This window comes from Pezoporus flaviventris, unplaced genomic scaffold (assembly GCF_033815535.1).
Source record: "Pezoporus flaviventris isolate CSIRO_AGI_PZ_B2104156 unplaced genomic scaffold, CSIRO_AGI_Pfla_v1 ptg000007l, whole genome shotgun sequence".
NCBI lineage: Eukaryota > Metazoa > Chordata > Aves > Psittaciformes > Psittacidae > Pezoporus > Pezoporus flaviventris.
This window is the reverse complement of record NW_026892555.1, coordinates 68086057-68107110: the sequence shown is the minus strand read 5'-3', so window position 1 is coordinate 68107110 and position 21054 is coordinate 68086057. Positions and strand designations below refer to the sequence as shown.

Genomic DNA, 21054 nt, shown 5'->3' with positions numbered 1-21054 from the left:
ACCCTTTCACTTGAAACCATGCTACTAATGTGCATGACTGATTTAATTTTAAATCTGGCTTTGTCAATAAAAAATCATTTGCTTAAATGTCCTGTATTTTTAGAACCAAAGGAAAATGAAAATTTGGAAACATTTATAGTAGATATTAATACCTCCTGCCTATATCCAGGGTTCTTGCTTTCCTGCATCGGTATGGACTCATGCCGATGAACACTGACACACATTTTCTCTGACTGCTTGGGAGAAGCAGAATCATCAGTGGTGACCACCGCATGCCTGCAGCAAGTGACAAACAAAGGAGACTAGACAGGACACATTTTGTACAACCAAGATGCAGAAAACACTGCAGCTGTTCTTATGTAGAAGGAAAAAAATATCAGTGCTGGGAACAAAAAAAGCAAGCTTTCAGCCTTAGAAAAGCCATCCCACAGCACCACCTAGCAGACACAGACGGGTTGGAATAAGCTGACTGAGGAAAAGAGTGGAACAGAGTGCTACTGGAGAATACAATGTTGAGCAGGATTGTGAGCTTTAAAACAGCTGTTCCAACTAATACGTAGTGCAGGTCATTGATTCAAGCCGAGTTGTGCTGTCCTTCCTTCATGGAGCCGTTACCCTTTACTATCTGGTATTTGTAGCCTGATGCAGCTAATTAGTCTCTCTGGATAGCTGATTAAATACATCTTCAGTATGTTTGGGGGTTTTTGACTTTGGCCCCATGTATTTTTTAACATACCTAGCTTAAGCAGAGTGATAGCATTGATTTTCTTGCCAATTATGTTCTTTGCATTTGTCCGATCACCCAGCAGCCTGTTCAGGAATACTGCCAGAGCCCAGGCGTTGAGCACTGTCCTGCTTCCATGGCTGGGGAAAACATATTAGAAAACAGTTAAGCTACAACTGCTGGCTGTCTCCATTTTTAAAATTAGTTGATTGATGTGTTTGCTTTTCTAGGGGGAACCGAATATGAACTTGCTTTTGGGCTGCAAAGTATTCATTTGTGAAACTGCAGCAGCCTCTTGCCTTTACTTTCTTACTTGATTAATCTTGTTCATCTCTGTGCCTTAAACTGCCTTTTAACCTTCACCCTGCTGTCCTAAACAGGTGGATATGAAAGGCTCTAGCAATTCCCACTTGGAAGAGGATATCTAGGAGCTCAAAGGACTGCAATTCAAGAAGTGATTTCAGAGCACATGCTGTAGTCAGTTATGCTGAACTAGAGCAGCATTGATCCTCCTATGAATTGTACTGTGGATATATGGGTTACAAAAACTGTGGCTCAGTAGTAGGAAAGAGTAGTAGGATATTCAGCTTGCAAAGGTTTTTAATTTGGCATTATGCGTGTAGGCACATCTGCTTTACTACTCAGAGGAAGTAGAGAGATCTCTGGCAGAAAGACTGAAATCTGGTTTCTTCCAGGCTGAGAGATCTTATTTTCCTGGTCAAAGCAGGCAACTGGCTATCAAGATTCTGAATTTTCTCTGTAGCATGTAATAATAGTAATGATAATGCTACTAATCATCATAATCATAGTTATTATTCAGAGACAAGAACTATACAACTACATCTGTATGTGGACACCTAAAACATCTGTATGTGGACACCTAAAACATTCTTTCAGATATTCCTTTAATGAAAGGAAATGTGCCGATTCAGGACTTTGGAAAATTAAAAAAAAACAAACAAAAAACAAAAACAAACAAAAAAACCCCAAAAACAAACAAAAAAAAAACAAACCCACAAACTTTTTTTTTCTGGTATTTCCGTGATCAGTGTGATCATGACCTTCACACAGTTGCTCCATGTTACTTCTCATCTCTTTATGGAATTCTGTAGATGCTTAAGTAAACGTTCTTTTTCAAGTGCAGTGAGAGCCTACAATAAAATATTTTCTAAAAGCAGGTAAAATAACACCAAAAGTAATAGTTCAGTGTGATTTTAGTGCTCTTAATAAAGTCACCTCTTCAAAAATTCAACTCTACTGAGTTGAAAGGGTCAAATCTCAGTTACATTTGCTTTTGGCTAAATCCATAGGAACTATTGCCGTCAGACATTACACAGCTACCGCAGTGCATTTCAGTTGATCTTTCTGGGATACAGAGGATCATGTTCTGCAGCAGTTTATTTTACTGCTTTTGTGGACTGCTGCCCCTCGTTAGGGCATCACTGTATTTACTGATTTTGCTTGCAGTTACTCTTGACTTCAGAAAAAAAGCGGAAGTAATCTGTTGTGGTTACTTCAGGGAAAAGAAAGGCTTGGGTTTTTTTTAATTCTTCTCTCTCTCTCTCTCTTTCCATATGTACTGCTCCCAAAGAGCTAAAACAACAGTCTAAACCTGATCTATGATGCAAGTCAAATCACTGCTGATTATGATCTCATGCTTCTGTGGGTTCAGCTCTTTGAATGACCGTAGCACTTACTTGGCTAAAAACTATACAAGTCCCAGATGCTGAATAATTCTGAAATGCTACATCTCAAATATGTTTCATTCTGACAATAATGAAACCGAACTGTGCATTAAATAGTGCCACAGTAAAGGCGTGTCTGACTCTGCAGTGGCTCGACCAAATGTGTTTGGTCCTCAGGTTCAGAGTAGGGCAGAGGAAGGTAAATGAAGAGGAATCTGGGCTCTGCTGTCTGCTCCCTTCTGGTTGCCACTTCTGCAAACCTTGATAGCTGCAGCCTTCTGGGAATATACAAACATATATTTGGTTTCAGTTATTGTTCATTGCTGTTTGATAATTTATACCTGTGGCAAGAATGGTCGTGTTTCAGCTGAGTTTGGAGGTTGCCCTGTGGTACTTCTGGGACTCTGCTATCTCACTTGGGAGATAAGGAGCCTATTTCAGGCTCATCTTTGAGCTGTACATCCAGATTTCCAGGAAAGTAGGCAGATGTGTGTGAGATCAGAAGCCCTACTGCTCCTGTCAGTTTGGGAAGTGAGTTTCCAAGTCTTGAATACTTGTCATAGCCATGTTCTGAGTCTGCTGTGTAGAAAACATGTTTCTAATCCTTTTGGTGTGCTCTTGAACTAGGCTGAAATTCAGGATTGCTATCACCGTGGTACTGCTGGAGAACTGAAGCACAAATTCTGAGAGACATAGGAGGTTCATTAGCAAGCCACACAGTATTCTCTTAAGTGCTTCTTAAGTCACTTACTCTACAATATCACAGATGTTTACTATAATCCCAGACCACACTCTGGTGTACAGACAACTCCCAAAATATCATTGCATAAAAGTCACAGGTGATTTGTGAACTGGAAAATACATTTTGGATATATGTATGGGCATCTGAATCTTAATGCAGGTGGGACTCCTCCGTTACATGGAAATTAGGTAAACGCTGTGATCTAATGAAAATAACAGATGTTATGGATCTTTCTGCACCCTCATGTCCCTTCAGTATATGTGTGTTTGTGGGGTGGTATGGGCATGTGAGACAGGAAATAAGTTACAGGTGCCAAGCTTTGAAAAATAAGGCGTGCTTTAAAACAAAAATCCTGGGCTCTCATTTTTTTTACTCATGTTCTTGTCATATCATCATCACATTTAACCATTTAAACATGGTCCTGGACAACTAGCTGTGGGTGGCTTTGCAGGCAGTTGGACAAGATAACCTCCAGAGAGGCCCCTTCCAATGTCAAGCCTTCTGAGAATTACTCAAAGTTCCTTCTCCTTTTTCTGCTGGAGTGGTACCCACATACATATGTCTTATACTTTGAAGAAAACTGTAAAAGCCAGATCTTTTTTATGCATTTTAACAAAGAAATTTGCTTTTAGTCAAAACTGCAGGTGGGATCTGGACATGGTGAAGTACCTGAATATTAGGTTTAATTCATTTTCCCAAGCTATGTAGAAACACTTCAACTTTTATTATTGAAGCAGGAGTCTGAAGGGTCTCTTTGGAACCTCTTTTCTTTGATTCCAACCCAAGCATACATCTATGTTTGTTTGATTGTTGTAAAAGCGAGGGTGGATGTGATGAGTTTGGTTCATACAAGTCATAGGAAGGAGGTAGCTTGAGATAGAGGAATTACATTATCTCCTTGAATACTGAAACGTGTTTCTCTTACAAAATAGTTATTACTGTGATATGACAGTACTATTGCCTACCATAACATTATGTAACCTTCCCTTCTCCAGCTGTATGCGGAAGTTGCATACCCACTAGCATTTATGAAAACCAAAATATAAAATATCTCAATTTGTGTCCTTTTCCAGTGAAAGAGAGAGCTAGAATAATGTGAAATTGGAAGGGCTGTATAATTAAGCAGTGCCTTACCTACTACACAGTAACTTGTGCCCTCATAAATACAGCTTCTAAATGCTAGCTCTTTGGAAGATTCTGCCACTTAGCTCAGAAACCCACAACATGTGTCTGAGCTTAGTTACATTTCTGTTTTCATCATGGAGTCCTGTGAATTTGGAAAATCAGCATCTAGACTATACTGATGATGTGAATTCGATGTGGGAATAGTCACCTTTTCCAGACTTGGGAATGCTGCGATAAATAGATGGTTGCTGTAGAAATATGACTCTTTCCCTTGTGTTTAGATGCTCTTCAGAAAGCAGCTTTATTCATTAATTTTATTTTGCAGATTGTCCAAAGGTACATAAATGGGTCTGGTTTTTCAGTCAAACCACTTCTTCTGAGTTCCTTTTTGTGCCTGACAATACTCAGAAGTTTGAGAACACAGTCTATACACACAGTGAACTACTAGTACTCTTACAGTAATAAGTGATATATAGACACATATATCTCCTTTCTCTAGTTTTACTTTGGTTATTTTTTCAAGAGGAGTTTGCGGTGGGTTTGTTCCATGATTTTATGTATGATATTTGCTCTTTCAACAGTTTTATTATTTCAGTAGTTGAAACCACTACTATGTTACATTTTAGAGTATCTAAAAAGGATAACCTGTTAACAACTATTTGCTTAAGAAAGATGTCGCAATAGATAATATATCATAGTTTGGACTCTTTGTTAACACATTGTCTTCAACCATTTCCACACATTTTATACAAGCTTGTCTTGATTTTGAGTTTTGCTGTTGAAATGTTGTCTATGGGATTGTACAGTGTAAGGAAAGCACTGCCAACCATATCATTAAACTTACAGGGGTTTTCAGGTGAAGTTATATAAACTCAGCCATAGTTTTGGTATTTAATATAAGTACTTTTTAATGGAACTGTTGAAAGAACAAATTTCACGTGCATAAAACCACAGAATAATAACAGAGTAGTTTTCCACTGTACTTGCAGATTCAAATAGCTTTTTCCCCTAGGGCCCTTGAACTCAACCTTGATATTATTTAAACAGGACATCGCCAAGGCTACTGACTCTAGCAAATTGTTTCATGAGCAATAAGACTAATGAAGCAATTTGTTATCTTTGTTCTTCTCCTTCCTTGCTTTTAACTTCCCATCCCACAAGCTCTCAGAACCATCAGTTCTGCCATGTGTCCCATGCCTGTCTATGGTACAGCTGACAGCCTTCAGTGTGGCTGGTGGAATGCTACATGAGGACTAATTTTCTGGCTGGCTTCCTTGAAAAATGCCTGGAAACTGTTTTTTCTTTTATGAGAATGCTGACTTAGGTTCTTTTGTAATGCAGTTTTCAATTTGGGTAGGAGCATAGCTTAATTGCGGTTAAATGTGACCAAATTCAGTGGGCAGGTGGCATAGTTACACAGAAGAGTTAGTCTACAAGAGGACAATGGGAGAGACAGCACAGCTGTCTAAGGAAAGAAGGCTGAAAATAGAGTGCTCCTCATGACTATCGTGTATTTGAATGGGTTTAATCTTATAAGGAGACTCTAAGAGAATGTCTCTGGTAATTTCCTTATTTCTCAGTTTTCCTGTCTTTGATTGTAATTCAGCCAAGCCAGACACACATTTTATTGGTGAGGACTTTCACAAGCAAGGACAGGGTCACCTAACAGCTCCACCTGGGCCATTCTGTGAATTGGCCAGGAGGAAAACTAACTTCATGAAGATGCTGAAGCTATGAGATGCTGCTCTGTATAGCATTCCTGTATCAAACGTACTGCAGATCTGTGGCTTGTGAGGCACTCTCTACCATTGTTATGAGGAAACTCTATTTTACATCACTTACAGACCAGCCAGTGCAAATCATAGGTCTAGCTATAATAGGAGGTGGGTCTCAGAACAAGAACTGGTTTGGTGTGGAAATTTGATGTGGGGCAGGTAGACTTTCTTCCACATTGTTTCTAATCACTCACGAAAATGATACAGTAGTGATTTAATCTTAAATCTAAAGCCTGCATTTGCAATGTAAAATATTTCAGAAAACACATTAGTAAAATATTTACTTGGAGGCTTAAAATAATAAAATATGATGCAATGTTACATCTTCTGTTTGCCTGTCAGGTTCACAGTACTTCAACTTTTCCATATGTAAAATGTGATAAATCACAGCATGCTTCATAGAATTGTTGTATGACTTGATTATTTGTAGTTGGCTTTTGGATCCTTCATAGAATCATACAATAGAAGACTCTGGGGAGACCTTATTGCTGCCTTTCGGTACTTGAAAGGGGCCTATTAGAAAGATGGGGAGTGACTTCTTAGCAGGGCCTGCTGCAACAGGACAAGGGGTGATGGTTTTAAACTAACGGGGAGATTCAGGCTGGATGTGAAGAAAATTTCTTTACAATGAGAGTAGTAAAATCCTGGCACAGGCTGCCCAGAGAGGTGGTGGAGGCACCATCCCTGGAAACACTCAAGGCCAGGCTGGATGTGGTTCTGGGCAACCTGATCTAGTTCAAGATGTCCCTGCTCATTGCAGGGAGGTTGGAACTGCATGACCTTTGAAGGTCCCTTCCAACACCAAACTGTTCTATGATTCTATGAATACCAGGCTGGAAGGGACCTCAAGGATCATTTGGTCCAACCTTTCTAGGCGAGCAGGAGGTAGAGTACATGTCCCAGCACCTTATCCTTCCTACGCTACATGTCCCTATCCTTCCCCAGTACGTGTCCTTCCCAATTTTTAAAGTATCCAACACTGGGGAATCCATCACTTCCTTCAGGAGATTATTCCAAGGGCTTATTTTTTCTCATTGTGACAAATCTTGCTTTTGTGTCCAGTCAGGATCTCATCAGGAGTAACTTGTGCCCAGTACCCCTTATTTCCACGACTCCTTGTAAAATGCTTTGCATGAGGTAACACGTCATGTAACTCGCCTTAGTAACAGGTTATCTAATACCATGTCTTTTAAAACTGGTTTCCTTTTGTCTTCAGTACAGTGACATGAGTATACTAAGTACAGCAACATGATTAGATGCCTTAAAAACCAAGATGTCACTTAGCAGCTACATAACAAAAGCTGAAATAGTGTGGTATGAAGGGGATTTCAGAGAGGGGAGTGAAAATAAAGTCCTGTCTGCAATTAAGTTCATAAAAACTCTTTTCGTCTTCCAGTGTTTTGGAACACAGCTAAGGAAACATCAGCTTGGCCCTGCCCAAGGAAAAGAAGCTGCTGAAACTGCCATTCCCAAACCTTTCCTGTTGCCAGAGGTTCAGCCCAATAACCATCTGTTGAGGACAGAGTAGTTCAAGGCTGATATCATACATCAATGTAGAGGGCTGGTGGGAAGGCTCGGCATGCAGCTCTTTATCATTATAAGAAGAAAAAGAAAATGGTGCCAAAAGGCCTTAATAATTTCTCCTATGCAGGCACACACACGCCGTTCTTCTGATTGATTTTAGTCTGCAGATCCATCTATTTTCTGGAATTCTAATTCCCTGTGGTTTCATATCTTGTTGCTTATTATCTACTTATGTTCCTATTCCCAAAACATGAAAGATCACTGTTATTTCTGTTGCTGAATTGATCATTAGGGTAGTGTTCAAGAGAGACAAGGTTATTTTTCATTAATTCTGCCCATCAGGAATGCACATTTTATTTAATAGACATATGACTCAATCCTAAAAACCCCTCTTGTTTTAACAGTGGGTTGAACTCTTAAACTACTTTAAATGGGACATCTTGACTTTAGGGTCATGAATTTACAGTAACTACTGAAAAAACACCTAGTCAGACAGTATGTTTCCAGATGCTAAGTTGCATTAGAATGACATTATACACGTCACAGTGGTTTTCTTTTATTTTTGCATGAGGCTAGTTTAGTATGTACCCAGACAAGGTTACGTTGTCTAATGAAATGAACAGACTTTACTGGATAGTCTTACTCTGTGATCCGTAGCATGAAAATGCTAGGGACCTTTGCTCTATATTAACAATTTCAGGTGTATGTTTCTAGAAGAAGAGAGAGAAGAAATAAGATCTGTTCCTTATCAAAAGCTGTTTGATAGCACATTACATGCTAGCATGAGTTTTAGCAGAAGTTGCTTCTCATGTTACTGTGGTTTCTCTCAAGCTAAGTATTTTACATATTATCTAAGATAATATAATGACAATCTTTATCCAGACATAGAAGGCAGGTCTGCATTTCCTGGTGGCGTTCATTTGGATGGAGTCCCAGAAGATACCAGCATTTGGGAAGGGTTAATAAAAACATCAACATGTTGAATGCAATGAAACAAAACAATTTGAGGTGAGAAGCGTGAATCTTTACAATTGAAGCATAATTCCTATTGTGGACATGAGCTGGTGGCAAATTTCCAGTGAAATATTTTTGTTTTGTGTTTTGCAATGGGAAAAGCTAAAAATTTAATTGAAACCAAACCTTCTGTTTCAGCAATTTCTGAACAAGCAAAAGAGAAAGACAAAACCAGGGAAATAGCTGATAAATCTGTGGTTGGGGCCTTTCACAAATGTGAGGTGACACCACCTCAAGAGTCACCTGAGACTAAAGAAGTTTGATCCTTTTATGTCCTATAAACTCCAGGCCCTCCCCTGACATCCATTCCGGCTGAATAATTATATGTAATTTTCACACAACAAACAGTTCTCATGGGAGAAACCAAGGGGATTTGTCTGATTGCAGGGGAGGAAAACAAGATAATTCTCTCACTTTGTGTTTCATCTTCCATTGATCCTGTTGCAAAACAAAGAAAAATGCCATTTTAGGCTATTTAATGGGATAAGAAAATCACTTCGCACCTCACAGGAAGATTGTGATATTCCATTGATATTCCAAAAGAGAGAGAGGGGAATGCCCAAAATCCCCTCTAGCATCTCCTGTCTCATTCCGGGCTCTACAGCACTTGTCTGTATGACATAGTGATTTCTGTAAATCTATGTATGACGTAGTGATTTCTGCATCAGAAATGTAGCTGCATCATTAGCTGTTACAAATGGCTTAACACAGAGCTGATTTCTACCCCCAACATATTCTTTTAAAGCTCCCATCACAATTGCATGTATCCATTTGGGAGCTACTTTGGTCTATAATATGCTTTGATTTGTTGTATGAATTGCCTGCTTCTGTGTACAGATTCTTTTCATTTTACCCCTTCTGCTTCTGGCCCATGATTGCTGATGTAAATAATCATTTCCAGGCATGAGCCTTTTCTTTTCCTGTTGACCAGTCACTAATCACTACTTGCTCATCCCTGTGTTTTGTTGGTAAGCCAGACGAATTTCTTTTTAATAGCCTTCTTTCTCTTCATGTCAGAAATCTCACCACAGATAAATGTTAGAAGCACACCACATATGTAACAGTGCTCAGACCTTATAATCTTTATGCAGTACATTTACAAAGTTCTGAGAAACTTCACGTTTAAAGCAGTAAATGCGTGCATTTCTCTGCCATGCCTAGCATTATACACTCTGCAGAAAGAAAATCTTAAAGAAACATTCAGATTAAAAGACAGTTGTTTAACTGATAATTTTTTAGCATCTTGTATCTAAGCATATAGGCTTTTAAACCTCTGTCTAACTGTCCTTTCTTCCATGTTGTGCCTTCAGTCCTGAGCCTGCAAAGCATTTAGCAGCAGTTAATTTGCCTTATTTAAACATCCCTCTTTGAAGATGTGAGTGAAAATGGCTGAATAGTAAAATGGAGTCTAGCATGATTTTAATATATGTCTTTATTGAAGCCTAGAAAACAGCCTATAAGGCCCCAGCACATATGAACTCTGTCTCCCTTCTGGAAAAGGGTGATTAAACTCATTTTAGGAGTTTTGTGGTAGGTTATTTAGACTTACGCATTTTTCATCGTTCTCCTTAAAAGAGGCTGACAGTTTGAATGGAAAATTAAGCTGACTAGAAGGACTTGGCTGAGGTGATGCAGAAGGATCTCATTTTTCTGATCATTCTTGCATTCAGGAGCTATGAATAGAAAGGAACTGGATTACTAAATAGAGTCATCACCCTTTTTTGGAATGAAGCAATTGACCTCAAATGTCAGTTTTGGAGAAGGTTGCGGAACAGGAAGAACTTGGTTTTCTTCTATGTTCTGTAAGGCATTTGCAAATCTAGTAGTAGAGGTTTACAAATGTTTTACCTCCTAATATCTCTCCCCTTATTTGTTTGACACCCGCATTCTGGTATATTTTTGTGCAGGTTACATAAATGCTCTGTACAACACATTTACAAAGCTCTTTGTTCTAGCTGTCGATGTTACCTTTTTATCCTATGTATATCAGAAAATACTGGGATGTTGTATGTGTCAGGTTGTTTCTAAAAGGCTGGCTACATGTATGCATTATCAGCGAAGGGCTTTTATATGTCATGCATGCACATAGCTGACACTGACTACCTGGTTGAGAGCCTCCTTTCACTTTGTACACATCCTGTCTTACGGCCTGTAAATTCCTTAATTTTTACTGAAGCTGTGCTCTGCAAGGGAATGCAAACATAAGATTATAAATTGTCCTTCCTCATCGTCATCTGGTTTCAATATTAGATTTCTGATTTCAGTCTGATTTCCAGATTAGATGTTTCTCTGAGAACAAGGGCAGACATGTTCCAGGTGCATTTTTTATCTTCCAGGAAAAGAAAGCAAACAAAGAAACAGACACGGTTCTGGGAACTGCTACAAAATACAGACTACCTTATGCTGGAGCATTAGTAAGATATGAATGTGTTGTGCGGTTGTTGGAGGCAAACCTTCTTTCATACCAAGCAGACAGCTCTTACTGTTCATATCCAGTAGTGCTGAATCTGAAGTACAATCTGTTGCTTCTAGAGCTATGTAAACCAACAGTAAAATAGTAAGCTGGTAGCAAACAAGTATATAGAGAAAACAAGGTTTTCTTGTAGTATAGTACCTATATTCTTTTAACATATGTACTAGTCTCTTTGTCTCTGTGGAAGTGTGTGTGTGCATATATTTGTAGTTTTATCAGGTGCTGAAGGACCTTTTTGAGCTATTAGCAACAACAAATATGAGAGGAAACCAAACAGCTGGATGCAAAACTGTGGTTGAATCAGAAATTATAACTTAGAAAAGTTATGGTTTTAGTTTCAATTTTAACCTTGCCCCCTCATGAGGTGAGAACACATCATATATGAGGAAGAGGGAAGTGGGTTTGTTCACCTAAGATGAAAAGTGCCGTTAAGTCCATTCCAACCTAAATTATTCGAAGATTCTTTCAAGCTCAATATTTATGTTTTCTTTTCCTTCCTTTCTACAGAGGAAAATAATACATTATTATGTTAAAATATATCATTATACATAATAATATACTATTATTGTATATTATCTGAAATATTTCTTTTTATATTTTTATTGTAAATGTTGTGTTTAAATATATGTTGTATGGTTTATTTAAATGATTTTATATATATATATTAAAATATATATTAAAAAAATCTTCCATTCCAGGAAGATCTTTCCTCCTTTTGTGAACAGAAGGTGCTTTTATCTGCTTGTGAAATAGAAAACTGAGCTGCATTGCTGGTGTTAGTGGGATGCCAGCGGGCTCTTCCTGCAGCCCTAGATCTAAAGTTGGGGGCATCTTTTCATCACACAAGAAAGACAGGTTTGAGCTCTCTGTGCACCTCTCACCAGTGGGTTCTACACTGGGTAAACTACATGTTTCTTTAGCTGCAGCTCTGCCTGGCTGTGTCGTATCAACAGGATAAGTACATGGCCTACAAGGCCGTGTCTGCACTTGGATTAGACCTTGGAGGTTTTGGCCATGGTAAATCTTTAGTTGAAAATCCGGGCCATTTCTCCTTTAAATTTGAATAGCATAAATCCAAAGCAACTACATCACCCTCAGTGAAATATGAAGTTTTTACTCAATTGGGCTTTTGCATTCTTCCTTAAAAAGAAATAAAAAAAAAAATTAAAAATCCTAATTTTTTAAATCAGAACTTCTCAAATATTTCTTTGTCTCTAAATCAAGGAACTTCCTGACAATGTTCCTTGTAAAGACTAAAGCCTTTCCTGCCAAGTGATTAACTCGGGCAAGCCCTTCTATGAGAAATGGGTTTTGTAGCCAGTTGTGTGGTATCTTTAACTGGGTCTGTAACACATTTCCGATTGTCTAAATAGAAAGGGATAAAAAGGAAAGGGACTGCCAAACTCTACTGTATAACATAAAGCAAGTCAGAGGGAAAAGGTTTATAATTTTTCTTCCTCCTTTTACACTGCTGGCTGTGTCTTATCTTTAGCTAGAAGATGCTAACATAATTTCCTCTCAGTAAATTGGTTCACATGTGATACGAAAACACAATGACTTTCTTTTCTAGCTTAAGAAAAATTTTGACATTTCTTAAATGTTGTGACATTCAAGAATCCTGATTTAATCTCAGAACTATACAAACATCCCTTTACCAAGCCAGTGGGTGCATATATTCCTCACTGAGCCTTCTTTTTTTAACTAAGTGGTAATACTTAGGATAGAAATTTGGAATTAATTGCAATCACCAGTGCTTGCAAAGTGATGATACCGGGACTTTTTTTGAGCTAGCACAGTATATGTCTACCTCTTTTATTGCTCTTATGATATCTAGTCCTGTTTGAATAGTGTCATTTTGCTGTGGATTTTAAGAACTGTGATGCTGTTGAAGCTGACTCAGCAAGCAGTTGTGCACTTCTTCAATGCTAAATAAGAGCCCGATAAATCCCAGAAACAGCCATAAAAACCTTCCTGAAGTTTTTAGCAGTGATTCAAATGAATAGTAAATTCGCCTACTCATGAATGAAATATGAAACTTGTTTCTATTGCTCCCATTGCTGTGCCATCTGGGTACATCATGTGAAATGAAATGATACCAGTGACTGGTTTCTTGCTTCCCTTCAGAAAAGGAGGCAAAAAAGTTGATGAATTGCTGTTCTTTTTTCCTGTTAAGCAATCTCCCAGTTTTGAGATTTTCAACTATTTTATTTGCAATGTAGTTGTATACTATATAAATAATTGAAAAGGCATGCCCTGCAAACACATTTTATAGTTCACTCATGAAGATACAAGGATCTCCCACTTTGACAGTCATCATAGTTAATCACAAATGGAAACTTTCTAAATAGCTCTGGTGTTTTGAACATTGTGAAACAGGCTTGGTTTGGTTAAAACTCTTCCTGTTGTGATACCCAACACTTAACATTTAAGCACGTATGAGATGTTACAGGCAGCAGTCATGAAGAGATCATTTAATGGGTAGGGCATCATATTAGAGGCCACATAAAAATACAGCGTGTTTCACATAGGTCTTGCCAGCAAGTATCCCTAGAGCAGACTTTTCAGAGGCTTCTTTGTGCCATGATGGATTACCAAAGTTGATTTTAGTGAGCATGTCCGGCTCTGGACTGCCCTTCTGTTTGACTATCTGATAGGTTACCAGATGTCTTAGAGAGGCTTTGGCTGGCTGAAGACTTAGCTTCCAAGGGGCAGTGCAGCTGCTTGGTGATTGCTTCTGTGAAGCAGCACTATTAAAGCAGTATTAAAAAGCCCTATTGTAGAATGTGTGCACAAGTTGTATGGGACACAGGTAGCTAATAAGTCCCCAGTGTAAGCGTTGTGGTGCTTAGTCTAGGGCTGCAGTATTTTGGTTTTGTACTTGTGCAAGGTGTCCAAAGCACCATGCAAGATTAAAAGTGCCCGCAACAGTCTCAGATCCTATTTCTATTGAGCAGGAAACAGCATGTTTTAAATGTAGTTTGTCTCAAAGCTAGTAGCTGTGAGGACTATAAGCAGAAAGCTGTCATGGTATGTACTTTCACCTACAGATACATCCATTTTACCTACAGACACCTCCACTTCCAGTGCTGATTGACTATTTTGAGGAGTTGGAGAAGCCCTGAAAATTTACAGTTTGAGGACCTGAACCTAAAGTGTCTTCTGCTAGCTAAATGGCAAGCAAAACAGCTTTTCTAATAATTTGTTTTCTTCAGGACTGCTTCTGGGTGGTATTTATTCCTTATGCTGTCATCTGTTAGCTTGTAAGCACAGGAAGTTCACACCTGCACATGGCACCCGAACAATTCACAGTCTGGTGCGATTGCAGTGGTTTGTCCTGAGGCTTCACAGGATTTGCAGCACAGCAGATATAACATGTGTGGGGACTAGTGCCTGATTACAGCAGCTGCCATGGTCAGCAGGCAAAAGTGAGAGCAGAGGTATTGCAAAAGGTCCCTCTTTCTGGAATAGAAAGAGATTTGCATAAATAGACATAAGCCTGATGTGTCCCACACTGCTTGCTATCAAGTGGAAATGTATGGGAACTTTGCCATGGAGTACATATGTGTAAACGCATCCCCTTGTCACCATGTGATTAAGCCTTGAGGTTTTAAGAATCATCAAAAGTAATATCCAAATTTCCTTTCTAGGGAAAGGATCCTGACCAGATTAGTAGGTAGTACACAAGTGGTTAGCAGGGAAGTAAGTCAATGCTAGACTTGTTTACAGCAATCTGGTAACTCCAATTTTACAAAGTTACTTTACAAAGCAAGTGGAGACTTGCTGGAAATTCTTTCAGTATGTTCTATTAAGCAGTTGAATTTGGTTGGTAAGGGAAATGTCATTGCAGAGCAGAAACTGTGCGGTATTGGCCTGACAGGCAAATACACAAATGTCCAGTGCAATCATGGAGAAGTAATTTGTAGGTGTGTTATCAGATTTCATTTTCCTTTAATTTGACTGCCTCATGTTTCTGTGAAGCACCACTGCAGCAATACAACTGCAAAGTAGTCAAATCTTGGTTAAGGGAGTTTAGCTTTAACCAAGGCTAAACAAGTGTCTTAAGGGATCTGGTCAGGTTTGTCACTGGGATTTCCTGGCCATCAGCCCTAGAAGTAGCTGATTTGATGATACATCAAGTCTGAGAGTCTGGGTTCAACCACAGAGTATTTTGCATTGCTGGTAGTATCATTGCAGTGCATCACGCTCAAATCAGCATGAGCAAGTAAACCCCAAGAAGCTAGGGAAATACCTAGGTCACTCTTCATACTAAACTCTGTGTTTATAGCTGCACATTGCATTTTAGCTCGTTACCTTGAAGTGAGCTCTAGAACATCTCTGTGAATGCAATACCTTGAGTCTATGCCTGTTACACTTGCAATCTTTCTTTAGAATACAGACACAGTCACTGTCTTTGTGTGCATCTATGAAATGATTAATAGCGATTCTTTGTCTCTTAGGAGAGTTGTGTTGAGAGGACTTGAAAAAATGAGGGCATGGGAATGAGTGAATACTGACAGAAACTATATATATCCCTGAAACAATTTATCAATATACTGTACCGATTTATTTTTTTTTCCCCTTCCCTATAGGTGGTTACATTTCAGAGTGCCTACCAGCTTAATGTAATGAGGCACAGACAGGGATTTTCAGGAGCCAGGAGCTTGGCTTATGTCTACATGACCGCATCCTAAAGTGAATTTAAAAATCTGTCAATGGCAGAGGAGCAATGACCTCATTACTGTAGCAGTAAAATCTTACACGTTGTTGGATAGATATGGTGCAGAACAAGGTAACAGAAAATACAGTAAGCTTACAAATACCTGCTTTTCTGGAGCTTGATTCAATAGCAGTAGGTTGGAATCAGTGGTGTATCACCACTGATCTGGGATCAGTGGTGTATCGCCTCTTATTTTTCTTTAAATCCATTATTTACGTTGAGGATATAGCTGATCTGACCGAGAATAAGTTCTCTCAGTAAAAGTCCTCTAAGCTGTGTATGTAGAGTGTATGCCTATTTAAAAGTCCTTCTCTTTCACATTTCCTTTTATTAAAAACTCCAAATATTCCCTTGTAAAGAGCTGGATTTTTACATACCTATGCTAAGCAATTCCCTAAAAATTCTTACTCAGCACTTGGAAAATTATCTAATAGATGGTCTTTTCTTGAAATGGGAGATGTGTGATGGGAGTAATAGGTTGGCTATTGATTTCCCGTAGGTGCATTTTACCAATGTTGAGTTTTTGCTGAACTCGCACTCCTAGGGATGTACAAAAAACTGAGTTTGAAAACTTGGAGGCAGAATGCTCTTTTCCACGATATCACACATTTTGTGACAGGGTGGGATAGTCAGAGATTAAACACACTTTCTCCCAAGTTGTGTTAAATAGTAAAGATAGATCTATTTAATAATTTAAGCATTAAATAGTAATATGCAAAAAGAAGAAAGCATGAGGCAAACATAATTCCATCATACAGCAGTTTGACAGGATTAAAAGCTCACAGTGAAAGGGGGAAATATATGTGTTGAGAAATAAAAAAATACATGTGTTCTTAGCTCAGTAGGCCCTGTGTACATCAAGCTTTGGACAGCAATGTTGGGGGTATGCATAGGTGGGATATTCAACCTTTTATTGTATGTGGCGGTGTTAAGCTTTCATTTGGATTCATGGGCTACTGAGACTTCCCTAGGAGAGCACTATCCCGTGAACAAAATTTTCAGCCAACTGGCTACCTTCCCTTTTTTTCGGTCCTGGCACAGTTTAATCTCTTCCTTTCACGTTATTACCAGATCTGGAGCACTGCGCTTGCGTCTTGCCCAGTGTAATTTAGCACATCTGGAAATGTTGTGGCTTGCTGAATGACAAGTCTCACTTTTTTCTTCCAGTTCCGCCTGGTGGTGAAGACAGCACTGAAGCTGCTGGTGGTGTTTGTGGAGTATACCGAATCCAACGCACCACTTTTAATCCAGGCAGTATCTACTGTTGATGAAAAGAGAGGTAAGTAGCCTTACTTGAGGGGGTACAAAATCCCAGCACCACCAAGGTCAGGGTGGCATTTCATCACTGATTTCAGTGGTTCTAGACTTGCTGTCATGGTGCCTGCTTTGTGTGACATACCCTTCATTTTCTTTATTAAAAGCCTGTTTTAAGTATTCATCCAATTTAAGATTGCTTTGAGGAATGAGTTACAGTGGGAATGAGGAGCAAAAAGCTGAGAAACTTGACTGCCTTTCTGGGCACTGCATTCATTGCCCGTTCCCTGCACCTACACATGAAATAAGCCTCATTGCATCTTCCAACCTCAGAGGCTCATTCAGGCCAGGCCGCCTTTCCACGTCCTTCTGAGAAGCAGCAGTCTGATTTAGAAGAGAAAATGATATCTAATCAGTGTAATCCCTTTGAAGAGAAAGATGAGGTCAGTAATAGTACAGGCTTTATAGTAAAAGCAAAACCATCTGTTGTTACATTAAAATAAAGCCCTTGAGCAGATATTATACTATGAAATCTGTTACCCTTCAGGCTTATGAAAAATACTTGAATATGTGTACTGTATTTTTTACAAATAAATAGAACAAAAATGGTTCTTTCTTGTTCTTCCCACAAAGCCATTGCTAAGCTCCTGGGGCATTCTCTCTTGATGAGAAACATTCCTTTCCCTCAAGGAGAGTTTTTGAGGTTGGGAGAGCCATTGTTGTGGTCTCAAACACATGGAGGTTGAAAGCAAGATCCCCTCTGCGGAGCAACTGCCTCCATGCTGAACTTGTTTGAGTGACTTGATACGGTAAAAGTGAAACAAAAAATGCTGGAGAATGGGGAGAAAGGTGGTGCCAGAAATTGGAGAAAGTAGCCAGATTTTGCTTTCAGCTATCAGAATGAGTACATTGAAAAGAGAAACTCTAAATTGTCTGTTCTGGCAGGGGAGCAGGCAGGGGCAATTAAAAAACAGCATAGCACTTCAAGGAGTGAAGTCTTCATGTTGGTTTTCTGTTGTGAATTAAAACCAATAAACCTTACAATGCCATAAGTATAAATGTAATCGCAATATTAATGTAATTGTGAGCACTATGATTTATTTTTACAGTCATTCTTAGTATTTCCTCAGCTCCCTGAACTCAGTGGTATTCTGAACATGTTCAGATTGCCATCTGTTCACATGCTAGTAAACCTCATTGAGAAAAAACAGAAAGAAAAGATGACCCTAAACACACTACCATGTGCTGTGTGTTCCCTTCTGTATCTGTATAATAGCCTTAGGCAAACATTTACATGCCCCAAAGAAATAAAACAACTTAAGTAGCAACTGAAAATGTGACAAAAGTGATGCATGTAGTTAAATGGATACATGTTAGGAGCATGAGGAGAGGATTTATGTGATTCTCATACCTGTGGGTTGGCACATTGTTCCATGAACTCTTGCAAATAACTTAGCCCCAAATATCCAGTTTTCCTTTGTTATTGTTATTTTTATTTTTAAAGCAGTTGCACTTAGCTACGAACAAGATTATTTTTGTCTTGTTTTGTATTTGTTCCTTTTTTAGGTCATAATGTAATGGAATCATAGAATTGTTTAGGGCTGAAAAGACCTTTAATATCATTGAGTGCAACCATTAACCTAGCACTGTCAAGGCCACCGCTAAACCACATCCCTTAAGTGCCACGTCTACACCTTTCAAATACCTCCAAGGATGATGAGTACTTCACTGGGCAGCCAGTTCCAATGCTTGAGAATGCTTTATGTGATGAAATTTTTCTTAATATCCAATCTAAGCCTCCCCTAGTGAATCTTGAGGCCATTTCTTCTTGTCCTGTTGCTTGTTGTTTGAGAGAAGAGACCAACACCCACCTCACTGCAACCTCCTGTCAGGCAGTTGTAGAGAGCGGTAAGGTCTCCCCACAGCCTCCTTTTCTTCAGGCGGAACAAACCCAGTTCCCTCAGCTGTTTCTCATCAGACTTGTGCTGGAGACCCTTCACCATCTTTGTTGCCCTTCTCTGGACCCACTCCAGCACCTCAATGTCTCTCCTGTAGTAAGGGGCCCAGAACTGAACACAGGATTCAAGGTACAGCCTCACCAGTTCTGAGTACAGGGGCATGGATGATCACTGCCCTGGCCCTGCTGGCCATACTATTGCTGATACAGGCCAGGATGCTGTTGGCCTTCTTGGCTGCCTGGGCACAAGCTGGCTTATGTTCAGCTCCATCATTAAGCACCCCCAGGTCCTTCTCCACTGATCAGCTTTCCAGCCACTCTTCCCCAAGCCTGTAGCATTGCATGGGGTTGTTGTGGCCCAAGTGCAGGACCCAGCACTTCCACTTGTTGAACCTCATACCATTGGCCTTGGCCCATCAATCCAGTGTGTCCAGGTCCCTCTACAGATCTCCCTACCTTCAATACATCAATGCTTATGGACAACTTGATGTCATCTGCAAACTTCCTAAGAGTGCACTCCATCCTCTAACGTAGATCACTGATAAAGATACTGAACAGAACTGGCCCCAGTACTGAGCCCTGTGAAGCACCACTTAAGACAGGCCGCCAACTGGATTTAACTCCATTCACCACAGCTCTTTGGGTCTGGCCATCCAAACAGTTTTTCACCCAGTGAAGGCTACACCCATCCAAGCTATGAGCAGCCAGTTTCTGCAGGAGAATGCTCTATTGTGCTATATTTTGAAATTAGTGGCTTGTAACTGAGGAGTACCTGCCTTTAATGACTGATTTAATGGAACAGAAATACAGAGGAAGAAAAATCAATGTGCCTTTTCTTGAAATGTTCTCATAAATCTTGCAGGTATATAATTAAGTTTAGCACTGCTTTGAAAAAGGTCCAACGTTTCATGTACATACAAGGTGATGAGATATGACATAATTCTCAACATGTGTACCACACATGATTAACATAAAGAACCCAATATTAATTCAGCCTGGTTTCAAAGCAATCCCATCTGTGGTTTCTACGTGAGAATACATCCATCTGCAAAGAGAGATCCACGGATGTACCAGGTTTACTCTCAGATACAAGCAGACTGTAAATGAATAACTTCATGGCCCTCATCATACAGGAAGTAGCTGCTACTAATATTTCCATCTAGCTTCCCCTTCCCTTCACCCTTTCTTATTTCAGAGTCCCAGGAGAATTTGATCTCATTTCACTTTAAGCATACTGGGACTGTGCAGGCTCTGGAAAGTAGAGATAGCATTGCACTCTGTTCTCTGGGTCTCCTTTATCACAGGCATTTTTTAGGACAGATTAAAGCCCTGTGACAGACCTGGACACTATCTCATACTGTTAGCGAATTGAGTTTCTGCTACCTGACTTGTTATATTATTTGTAAATGGGCTGCATCATCAATTCTTCATTTTTCCTACCATTTCACACATGGTTAATATCCACTAAATGAATGCTCATGCTTGTAGCTATGATGTGTATGTTCACTCATATTTAAATGGCCTGGAGCTCAAAATGTTGAGGTCTTTCCAAAAGTATTACTGCCTCTGCATCCTATGGCTACTAGAGGCAGGCAGTCCAACATGGTGGTGGTTCTTATGTATGAGTCTGGCCTGATGCAAAGTTTTTCATGCTTTATGCATACTGTGCACATACTGAGTAGTTGTGATAGCAAGACTTTGTGTAAGACACAAATGACAGCATTAAATTAAATACATAAAAACATTTAAAGGGGAAAGTGAAAAAAGGCTGGGACTTTGAACAGTGGACAGCATTATTATTTAGAGTATATTAATTTAATATAGGATTAATTGTTGCAACCCCATAGTTCTCTTGTGTTTGTGCACCATGCATGACTACTCAGAGTGCTGCAAGTAGCATCAGGGTTGAGGTTCCTGCCTTCCTGTGGGAGTAGCCACGATAATGAGCTGTTACCAGTGAGAAGCCTGTGAAAGGCAGTCGGGCAGTTCTCATTTTACCCATTAGAAGGCAGGAGAGCACATGCAAAACTCGACCTCTGCTGGTTTACTTCAGTGAGCCTGTTT

At 39.5% G+C, this 21054-nt stretch overlaps 1 protein-coding gene across 13 annotated transcripts in view; it reads left to right on the top strand.

The window, feature by feature from the left end:
• The window catches only part of FHOD3 (formin homology 2 domain containing 3), a 373977-nt gene that overhangs the window by 232075 nt on the left and 120848 nt on the right, over positions 1-21054 (top strand). For all 13 annotated transcript variants that reach the window (XM_061449104.1, XM_061449103.1, XM_061449102.1 and 10 more), the window contains exon 7: positions 16947-17058. In XM_061449104.1, coding sequence (XP_061305088.1) covers positions 16947-17058 — 112 coding nt within the window. The remainder of the gene's footprint in view (positions 1-16946; positions 17059-21054) is intronic.